The sequence below is a fragment of the Zingiber officinale genome, chromosome 5B (assembly GCF_018446385.1).
Source record: "Zingiber officinale cultivar Zhangliang chromosome 5B, Zo_v1.1, whole genome shotgun sequence".
In the NCBI taxonomy this organism is placed as follows: Eukaryota; Viridiplantae; Streptophyta; class Magnoliopsida; order Zingiberales; family Zingiberaceae; genus Zingiber; species Zingiber officinale.
In genome coordinates this window covers 125105461-125116857 of record NC_055995.1, presented here as the reverse complement: position 1 = coordinate 125116857, position 11397 = coordinate 125105461, and the positions used below count along the sequence as shown (strand labels likewise).

The 11397-nt window shown below is 36.7% G+C and overlaps 1 protein-coding gene and 1 pseudogene across 1 annotated transcript; both read right to left on the bottom strand.

The window, feature by feature from the left end:
- Nucleotides 1-7270: 7270 nt before the first annotated feature.
- LOC121987840 lies at nucleotides 7271-8229 on the bottom strand (annotated as a pseudogene).
- Nucleotides 8230-8264: 35 nt separating this feature from the next.
- Nucleotides 8265-11325, bottom strand: LOC121987015 (protein FAR1-RELATED SEQUENCE 12-like). Its single transcript, XM_042540930.1, has 9 exons — nucleotides 11238-11325; nucleotides 11029-11148; nucleotides 10688-10965; nucleotides 10197-10482; nucleotides 9061-10082; nucleotides 8901-8960; nucleotides 8729-8824; nucleotides 8571-8641; nucleotides 8265-8495 (listed from the first exon to the last, which is right to left on the bottom strand). The coding sequence occupies exons 1-8, from the start codon at nucleotides 11323-11325 to the stop codon at nucleotides 8585-8587; spliced, it is 2007 nt and encodes a 668-aa protein (XP_042396864.1). The 3' UTR covers nucleotides 8265-8495; nucleotides 8571-8584.
- Nucleotides 11326-11397: the final 72 nt, after the last annotated feature.

Sequence of the window (11397 nt, the reverse complement as noted above, 5' to 3'; positions counted from 1 at the left end):
TTTGATCACAGCAAAAAGAATAGGGTAAGGTAAGGGTTTTTAAGTTTGAAAATTTTCTAAGTTAAAAACAATTTAAGAATTTTTTAAATTAAAACTTGGGTAAGAAAAAATTTCTAATTTAGTTCTAATTTCAGAAGATATTTTAACTTAGGCAAGAAATATTATTTGAGAATTTTCCTAAGTAAAAATTTTATGCAAGAAATATTTTTCTAAGTTTAAAAATATTTTTGTTGAAAAATGTTAAATAAAAAAACTTTCTAAAGCATTATTTAATTCCAATTTTAATGTTTTTCCAGAAAGTTAATTAAACATCTTATTTCAATATTTTGGCTTCTAGGTCGTGGCGAGGCACTAGGCCTTCTTGGTTGTTGGAGCAACAACCACTTCCTTAGACAAAGCCTTATAAAGAAACTCATTGTATAATTTTCTCACTGAAAGCGTTAACTTTTAAAATTTAATCTAGCAATGATTTAGGAACTCAGTAAAGGTTCCTGTTCCTTCCTACTAGATTAATCAGAAACTTAGGAGGTATATAGTTTCTTGAAACTTTCCTAAATTGTCCCTGATGTTTTCTAATATACCAATTTAATTTTCTAAAAGTTCTTAGTTTTGATTTTGGAAATTTACTTAAGCATGCATGATTATTTTTCAACTTCTCAATTTCAATTTTTAATCTTTCATTTTCTAATTTTAAATTATCGTACATTTCTAGTGGGCATGTTTTTGCTAAGTTCAATTTCAATTCAGCATTTTGTTTTTCTAATTTTGCTAGATCTTTCGTAAGCAATTTGATAAATTTAAAGGACTGGGTTGGGGTGAGATCACGTACCTTACTTACCTCTCTTGGTGATGCTCCCCCTTCGTCGCAGCTTTTTTCTTCTTCTGAGGATCATCCCCCTTCATCTATGCTCATCTCTAAGCTTGAGTCATCTTCAAAGAGATGGTTGGCCATCAGTGTTATTCCTGAGAAGGCTTCGACTTCTGATTCGGAGGATGAAGAATCATCCCAAGTGGCCTTCAGACTTTTGTGTTTTGTGGATATCGATCTCTGAGACTTGTCCTTTTTCTTTAATTTGGAGCAGTCATCCTTGATGTGTCCTTCCTCGTTGCAGTTGTAGCATCGAACCGTCTTTTTATAGCGTTAATGCTTTTTCGACTGCGATATGAATTTGTTAGTTTTAATAAATTTATTTAATTTTCTTACCAAAAGAGCCGCTTCAGTTTCGTTGATCGACGTTTCAGAATGGGGATCGTCCTTTTCAGCTTGTAGGGCAATATTGAGGTTCGTCTTCTCCAGTTGTTTAGGCTCTGCGATTCGAGACTCATGAAGTTCAAATGTGGAGAATAAATCTTCTAAACTACTTACCTCAAGGTCCTTAGAGATGTAATAAGAAGCTACTAAAGACGCCCACTATGGGGTTCTTGGGAAGGCGTTGAGCGCATACCGGATAGAGTCTCGGTTCGTTACCGATTCTCCGAGGTTGGTCAGTTGAGTTATCAACTCCTTAATTCTTGCCTGGAGTTGCGCTACCTTCTCGCCGTTGTTCATCTGGAGGTTCGTTAACTGGGTCCGAAGGATGTCGCGCCTCGCTAGCTTTGCTTCTGAGGTGCCTTCGTGGAGCTCCAGGAATTTGTCCCAGAGGTCTTTGGCGGAATCGTAGCTTCCGATCCGACTTACCTCCTGGGGCGGCAGTACGTTGAGCAGGTGAAATTCCGCTTTTCCGTTGGCCATGAATTCGGCCTGCTCCTTCTTCGTCCAGTTGAATTCTTCTTTGTCTTTTGGCGTTGTATATCCATATTTCATTATTAAAAGGATATCAAATTCGGTCTTAAAAAATACCTCCATTTTTCGCTTCCAAGTAGCGAAGTCTCCATCGAACTTCGGGGGATGAATGTTCACATCGGCCATCGTCCTGATCTTTGTGCTTCAGTCGGCGGTTAGTCCTTATGAGGTTGTCGGGCTCTGATACCACTTGTTGTCAAAGCGGGGCCGGCAAGAGGGGGGGTGAATTGCCTGCCAAATCAAAGTGTACCCTCCTCAAGACTTTCAACTCAAAATAAATAGCAATAATGATAAAATAATAAAACAGAAAGAATCAGAGAGGACCATAAGTTGACTTGGTTACAACCAAGATGATTGTTAATCCAAGGCGATGAAAAGTGCACTAACGATCTCCTTCTCTGAAGGCGGAGAAGTCTTTTACACACTAAAAGCTCAGAATGATTGCTAGAATGAAGTACAGAGTTGAAATGCAGTGATTGATGAAAGCTTTTGGACCAAGGCTATATTTATAGCCTTGGTCGGGGCGCCCTGAAGGGTCTGGGCGCCCTGGGGGAGATAAAATTTTATCCCCCAACGTTTCAAATCGAGTTTTGACTCGATCTGGTCAAAATCCAACTCCGGGCGCCCCAGGCTGTTCCGGGCGCCCGGACATGAAAGTCAACTCAAGTTTGACTTTTGATCCGGGCCTTCTGCTCCGTTTTAGCTCGCCTCGATCCGGGTCTTTTCTGCTTCGGTTCCGTTTGCTTGGGTGATCTTCGCTATCTGGAATAAGGCTCACCCGAACCCATCTCCCGGTCTTTTCCTCGAGCAGGCTTCCATCCCTGCTTCTCGTCCCTCGAACGCCGCACACGTTCTTCTCGTCCACCGATAGTACTCTTCCGCAGCTCTCTCGTCCTTCGGACGCACCGAGCCCGTCGACTCCCTTCCCGTGCCGTCCTTCTCGCTAGCTGCGTCTTCCGCTCGACTTCCTGTGCTCCTAAGTTCCTGCACACTTAGACACAGGGATCAAATAACAAGCAGGACCTAACCTAACTTGGTTGATCACATCAAAATAACCACGGGGTTCAATAATCATTTTTTTTTGGAATACTTAAATCATGCAATCAAAGAATGCTGGGCTTCTTGGCCACCCATTGCGAGTGCTTATTTACTTCGGTGACCAGTGAAAAAATTTCTTGGGATTGGGCCAGTCACTCCTAGAACTAGTTTGGTTAATTGGGGTTATCATTTTTTTCGAAATACTCAAATTACATTACTCAGCTTGGTTAATTATTTATGTGTTGGTCTTGGAATAGATTGGCGGGATATTTGAAACGAGCGCATTCAATTTTTGTCAACCAAAATACTCAAATCACATTGGTAAGTTTTAAAATTATTAAATCACATATTTAATATTTATTTTATCTCTTCGTACTTACTGAGTAGGTTTTTGAATAGATCAAGTATTATAGCAATCGATTCAGCAATATTATCTTACGATGAATAATTTTCCAATCGATTATGTTTATGTAGCAATCAATATAGAAATCATATGTGACAATGAATAGATTTTCTAATTGATTCGGGCATGAGAAATGATGTTGAAAGTTCATTTTAAATAATACGATGATGATAATTATTGATCAACACCACAAATAAGATACTTAGACTCCGCTTTTTTGAGCATACAAAATTTTGAAGTTTTGGAATGACTAAGTTCATCCATCACTTTTAGATAAAATTGATTGATGGATCTTAGAAATTCAAAAATCTGATATGTTCAGAAAGGGGGAGTCCAATGATCTTATTTATGGTATCGATTAGTGATTATCATCATCTTATCATTTAAAATGAGCATGTGACATTATTTCTCATGCTCAAATCGAGTTGAAAATTGATGCACTCAATACAGTATATCACAATAGTGTTTAAGGGCGTGAATACATCGGGAGCACTAATCGAGTGCATAAGATCTGGTTTCATGTCATTTCAAGATTTCTAGGTTCATTAACCACTTTTAAGCAAAACCGACTAATGAACCACCTTAGCTATTCAAAAAATTAAAAAAAAATCTATGTTCAGAAAAGGGGAGTTCAATTGATCTCATTTGTGGTGTTAGCCAGTGATTATCATCGTCATATTATTTAAATGAGCTTCCGACATCGTTTATCAAGTCTAAATCGAGTTGAAAAAATCATTATGCTCAATGCAATGTATCGTAATAGTATTTGAGGCATGGATACATTCAAGAGTATTAGTTAAGTACATAATATATGATTTTGTGTCATTCTGAGATTTTTAGGCTCATCAGTCACTTTTAAACAAAATCAGCTGATAAACTTTAGCCATTCCAAAAATCATATGTTAAAAAAAAGGACTCAAGGATCTCATTTGTAGTGTTAGTTAGTCATTATCAAATGAGCTTCGGACATCAATTCTCATGTCCGAATCCATTAGAAAACCTATTCATCATCATAGATGATTTCTGAATTGATTGTTATAGTAACGTAATTGATTGGGAAAACTTTTCATCATCAAATAATATTGCCGAATCAATTGCTATAATATCCTAATCGATTCATAAATCTCTGCGGTAAATACGGAGGGATAAAATGAGTATTAGATATATGTTTTAATAATTTTAAAACTTATGTGCGTAGTGATTTGAGTATTTTGAAATTTTGATTACATGGTTCAAATAATTTGCCGAATGGTTTTAAGTTATGTTCATCTCGATCGTGTTTTTAACGTGTGCTTTTAAGCGAGTAGAAAAATTCGATGGAGTACACATGAAGCCCGTGGAGCATGTTGATCCGATGAAGTTAAGTTAATTTCGACGTGATTATGATATTATTTGTATTTAATGGCTTATAGGTTTATATAATAAAGTGAACCCAAAGAAAATATAAAACATAATATGCAATTAAGAACTCAATACAATTGAGAGATCGGATAGGAGAATCATAACAAAGTGAATTTGGAAACAAGGCCAAAGACAATTAGGTGAACTTCAAGTTATAAAATTGGTTTTTTGTTTTGATAGTCTTCTTCTTCCAGAGCGGATCCTCTGGACCAAATAACTTTGGACCACTCTGGACCATAAAAAATCATATAAAAGGGTCTCACGTGCACGCCGCGTGCACGCAGAAACCTCTCTCACGACAGAAACCCCAACCCTAACTCTCGCGATCCTCTCCGTCGCCGATCTCATACCTCTCACGCAGAGTTATCCTCTCCGTCGGCGATCCTCCACCTCTCACACCGAAGACGAAGACTCCACCCTCCAACGTCCCCGACAGTCTCCATCGTCCCCGACGACCTCCAGCCACCGCGACATCCCACTTTTGGTTTCTGCGTGCCCGCGGAAACGAGCCCAAACGCAGAGGAACGCGCCCACGAGTCCCGACCTCCGACGACGCCTAGCCCTGCCCTCACCGGCGACGACCCACGCTCTTTAAGTGAGGATTTAGGAGTTCAACTGTTGGTTCTAGCAAGTTTGAATTTTCCTTTAATAATTCCTTCCTATTTAAATGTTGACCTTTCCTGTTGATTTGTTTCCAATATCTTTTTAAATCAAAATTTTTGTCTAATTTGTTTCATTTGTAAGTTGTTAACTGAGTTGTATAATTTGTATAATTTACCTTACTTTCAGCAAGTTCTTGGCATCCTTCATACCCTTAGGATTAGGTGTGTTTTGCTTGATTTAGATGTGAAAGAGAGACGCCCATCAGCTTGCAGCATAGTTGGGCTGATCTACAACTTAGCTTGTCTAGATATGCAGACCAGACATGTTTGGTATATTAACGCTTGAGATTCAAGTTATATAGTAACTCAAACTTGAGCTTGTGCTAAAAAACCTTCTCCGCCTGATTGCAAGGTGAATTGTGTTAAAAATTACTTGCCTAGCAAAAAGCACAGTGAATTTCTACAAGACATACTTCTTTAATAAGTATCTTAGAAATAGCTTAAAGCACTAAGTTTATGTTTTACTTATTGCTTATTAACAACATGAGATAAGTTATGTGACACTTATTGCTTACTTTCTGTTTTTTAATTTATTTAGTATACAATATGTGAACATAAAGATATATTTGAATCTAAGTAATTCTCTTTTGCTTAATAGGTTGGTATTTCATGGCATCATCAAGTTATAGCTCCATCGACAATACGAAATTTGAACATGTACCATGCAGGGACTGCGGACGAATAACATTGGTGTGCGTTTCTAGATCGACCAAAAATCCCGGAAGGAGGTATTATCGATGTGGGCAACATGGCTGGCAAAAGTGGGTGGTAGCCGATACTCTGTCTGATGAAGATAGCAGTGAAAGGTTAGGCAGAATAGAGTCAAGGTTAGGAAGTGAACTCATTGCTTCTCGTGGATATAATCTAGGAAAGTCAAATGTACCATCAGTGGTCTGGATATTAGTTATAGTGAATCTAACTCTTTTGGCCGTGTACCTTATTACTTTGTTAGTTCAGGTAGTTAATTAGTGTTGACTAATGTTGGTGTTGTTGAACATGTTATATAATGGATGTTCTAATAGGATAATTAGTTTTTTGTTAAGATGGATGTTGTGGAACATGTTATATAATGGTTCTAAAATATTATAATGATGTATTCTGTGTTGTTATATTGAAAGGAATGCGTGCTATGTTAACAAATTTGAGATGTCAATAATGTTGGTCATGCGTCTCTTTTGTTCTTCTTTATGAATTTATTGAGTTTCTTTAGTGTGTTATAGTTTTTGACTTCTATTATTCTGCCTAGTGTGTTCTTGTTAAAGTCTTAGGATGAGAAATACTTTTTGTTCGACGAGGTAATAGAAGGTTCAAGTGTTGTTCTAGTTTCTTTCAGAAGACTGTTTGTTGGATGGCAATTGCAGGTCAGGCTCAAGCTCCAGCTCCAGCACATCCGATGGTCATTGATCCGATGGTTCAATGACCGATTCAGCCTTCGGACCTGTCGATGCCTCGAATCAAGCTTCAAAACTGCAGGAGGTCTCCACCATTCTTATAGTTGCAACTTTGCTACATTTCCTAGTTGTTTACATGTAAACCATATCTGCTATCACCATTGCTTTTGCTCCCTGTTTTAGATTTTCTGGTCATTGATTCAGCTGGTGATTTCTAAATACTATCTTTTGAATATCAACCTTACAAATATATCTTCCGATACTGCGAATCTTTGATGCTTCCATTTGAGTATCAAAATTACGAGTCAAATTTTCTTCTGCTTTTATTTAAGGAGTTAAACGACCCTTATGGTGCCCAAGTCACCGTCCGTTAAATTTGGATCAGATTGGTCGACTCATGATTTAAACCAATCTGGTTAGATGAATAATCTCAATTGATAATGCCACAATCATATAAATTGTTCACAAGTATCTCATTCATATATGTAAAAGAACGTAGTATAATCAAATAGATGTTCAATTTAGCATTACGGAATTGCGTTCATGATACAAACACATGATAACCATACACTCGAATGGGAAATCCTACAAGTGTCAACATCTGTGAAAAGCTATTCGAACCAGATATTATATATTAGCATTTGAAGCCATGACATACAGACAGAATTATGATAAGAATTAGTGCAATAATGATTCCCAAAACAATCAACTTAATCTTCATGTTCTGAAGCCACATCTTCCTCCTGATTTGTGTTCCTTGCTGTCTAAAATCCTGTGCCTCAGAGCAAAGGTTCTCAGTCTTATTGACAAGCAACTAAATTTTCTCACCACGATCAAGAACCTAAACCCAAAAAGATCAGTTAAAAAGAAACACAAAGAATGTCCTCAAGCAGGGAATGCCAAAAACCTAAGAATGAAATAATGTGACATCACAAGCACAAAGAACCTTTTCAATGTTTTCCATCATAACTCCTTTGACTTCTGAAACCTGAGCTTTCACCTTTGTGAGTTTGCTAATCTCTTCAAGGTGATCTATGCAGTACTGCATGTGCTCTTTCAGCTTGGACCTGATGAGTTAGCAAAATGTTCCATGATAATCGTGGTTAGACAAAAGCTGAAAGACTAGAATCTGAGTGATCATTGAAAACATTACCCAAATTCACGGGTAAGGCTATTGGTTGCAGCAATTGCAGCTTTTCGTCCATATCTTTTGTTGAAGTCCTCCTTCACCCTTTCCAGAAAGGCAATGGGAATTTGCCTCCCTAGTGATTCAACGGCAACCACACAGTATGCGAAGTGCTCCATGAAGGAGAAGAAGTACAGCAAGTCATGCCCAGAGGTTGTCGTCTCTTCCCTTGGTAAGAACATTTTATTTTATAGCTGGCTCATAAAATATTTAATTCGTAATAAAATTATACATCGAACCAAATTCAAACCCATAAACTGATAAAGGAGTAAACACAAACTGAGCTTCGATTACCTAAAAGAATCAACTTGAATGAGTGTTCTAATTAAGAGAAAACAAACTATGAAGTTGCAAACAAATCCAAGAATCACATACTATACGAAACATCAAAATATATCTCAAAAGGATGTTAAGACCATAATATGCAACTCACAAGCACTATCAGTCAAAGTAAGCGAAAACAAAATGGGGAAATGAAGAACAAAAACAAAGGTAGACACCCTAAGGAGATCAGATTCCTAGGACAACAACCACCAAAATATTCCCACAAGCATTCAATGAAAATGCCCTAGAGCTAAAAAATTTCCAAAAGCAATCGAAGCTCAGGTATGACTCTCAAACCATTTGGAACCTGTCAAGAAAGGAAATCATATCAATAGATTAACTACCATTTCAAGTGCACATATAAATAGACTTAGACACATACGAGATCGTTGATGTCTAAGGGAAGGAGGTTGCAGGAGGTGGTCCAGCAAACTGCACATATGGGAATTGCACCTATAACATGTAACAAATTTAAACTATTAATGAATTCAGTTTGGGAACAAAGAAGTTACATGTAGTTCAACAAAGATGTATATATACCTGAGAAAGTTGTGATGTCAATAATGGTGGAAATTGAGTCTCAGTCATATTGAAACTACTAACAGAACTACCAATTGTCGGCACAAAATTTATAGGCTAAAACAAAAAAATAAAAAACAATCTTAGCTGGTTATAATATAAATTATCTAACATAAGTAAAACAAATACCAACTTGATCACTAAACCGGTCACATTGTACGCTGGCCACGCTGGAAATAGTTTGATCTACACCCTGTGTTATAAAAAAATAGTGTGATTTAACTTATTCGAATTTAACAACAAATAATACCAAATAAACAAAATTTGCGAAGTTTTGGAATAGAAACCATTACAATTGTTGAAGCTTGATTTGTTTTCCTCGCTGCTTTTCTTTTCCTTGAAATCTTCTCTAACCCACCTTTCAACCTTTTACCTGACATCGTTTTTTTCTTCATTTTAATCCCTTTCACTCCAGTAGAGTTCCCTTCAATTTCCCAGGATGCTTGGCTCACATTTGATTGTTGGACATTTGATTCAGTACCTTGTAACTTATCATCCACCATCTTACACAAGCTCAACATAGCATCTTTAACAAACATGTAAGTGTCATCCCTTTCTGCTGCCTTAGTAACCAATTGAACATTCAACCCACACAACTCTTTGTAACGCATATTTTGAAGTACTTTTGGATCCAAAGTAGCATTGTTGGCCATTGAATCATTAACTCCAAAATATCCAATTTTTGCTTTTCTTGTCCACCTTTTCAATACATAATCACTTGGGATTTTCATGATATTTTTCCACGTAAATATTTTCAGAATATGAGAACACAAAATTCCAGCAAATTCATATTTTCTACAGCTACACTCAATTTTTTCACACTCCTTATCAAGTGTAACAATATGATGGTTTCTCTTTTTGTGAGGAGTAACTTTATATTTTGCAAATGTATCAACATCCTCACAAATTTCTAGAGTAGAATCATGAGATAAGCACCACTCCTGTTGAAAGCACTTGTATACCTCAGGAGTATAAATTTCACTAGCATGCTTCAAAATCTCAATAGAAAACATTAAATAGGGAACAGTTGTGTTAGATTTGAAGTCAGCTTTTAATTCCTCGTATCGACGATCATCAAGGAGTCTTTGGAAGTGACTGAAGAAGTCTAAAAACTTGTGTTTATAAGTGACATACTTTTTCACAATACTATTCATGCTCTCACTTCTTTGGGTTGTAGTCATATCCGCACAAAACATTTGTCGCCCATATACTAAAACCCATTTTTCCTTGATGTTGTACATACGCCTCAACCAATCATTGTCTTCAAGTGTATACTTGGCTAACATCATGTTCCATGCTGAAATAAAATCTTCCTCTTCATCGAAATCATATATACATGAGGCAAAATCTTTAGCAAAGTCTCTAAAGTTAGAAAAAACTCCACTCAAATGTATGGCAGCATTTTGATAAATATGCCAAATGCACAAACGATGATGTGTTTCAGGCCATCTAGAAGCTAACGCCTTTGCCATTGCTGCATCTTGATCTGTAAGAATAGTAGTTGGCTTTTTCTCACCCATAGCTCTAGTTAATGTATCAAATAACCACTCAAAAGTCAAACTAGTTTCATCATATAATAAAGCAGCACCAAAAAGTATGGATTGTTTATGATGATTAACACCTACAAACAATGCAATTGGCCGACCTTCATTGTTCTTTCTGTAGGTTGTGTCAAAGCAAACAACATCTCCAAAATTAGCATAATCAGCTCTCATCTTAGCATCAGACCAAAAAATATTAGTAATCAAATCATCTTCATCAACTTGGATAGCATAAAAAAAATTAGGATCATCAAACTGCATTTTGCAGATATTCCAATACACCCCCTGTATCCCCAACTCTCATATTTATTGTTCTTTTGGATCGCAAGTAATTTTTATAATCTTCAGGAATAAATCCTAAATTCTCCCTCCCACCTACTTGCCTCACCATAAGATCATGAGATGCTTTTGGGGGGATTCCCACATCACTTGCCATCTCAATCTGTATCGCTGCAGAAGAAGAAATATTCCTATGACTTCTATAGAGGTGTGTTTTGCTTGGACTTGAGAGATAATGATTATGCTCTTTAACAAACTGCACCACAGTAAACTTGTTTTTTTTCCGATTACAAATCTTCATTTTAGCCTCACAACCAAACCTTGTTTCATCACGACTTGCTTTGACATAAAGATCTCGTTTGTCTTTTCCTCTTTTACCTTGGGCACAACAAAAAAAAACTCTATCAAGTAATTTACCCGATTCATCCTTGTGGATTCTACCTCTCCTTACACCAAACCCAACCTTTTTAGCATATGTCAAATAAAATTGATATGCATCTTCTTCTGTTTCAAATTCCAATCCCAATTGTGGTATATCCAAATCTGTTTCAATGTTCAAGCCTATACAATCAAACAAACAAAGCAAGATGGCTAAAAAAAGAAATTTGATATAATGAAGCTCAATACAATCCCAATATGATTCTTATTACCTTCATCAATATAATCAAAGTCACCTTCTTGTCTATCTTCATTTCCTTCAAAATTCAACCGACGACAACTTGTAGATTCATCCTCCATGATAATTACTTTGATCCTGTAAAAATAATTCAATTTAGGGCAAAATAAAAAAAAACAACCACAAAAGAACTG

Excerpts from the sequence above, each read along its gene's own strand:
- LOC121987015 (XM_042540930.1), bottom strand. The coding sequence starts at position 11,325 with ATGGAGGATGAATCTACAAGTTGTCGTCGGTTGAATTTTGAAGGAAAT. Across the intron at positions 10,083-10,196 it reads ATGGCCTGAAACACATCATC|AGGAAGATTTTATTTCAGCA; the intron begins GTTTGTGCATTT and ends ATTTCGATGAAG. Across the intron at positions 8,642-8,728 it reads TGACATCACAACTTTCTCAG|GTGCAATTCCCATATGTGCA; the intron begins GTATATATACAT and ends TACATGTTATAG.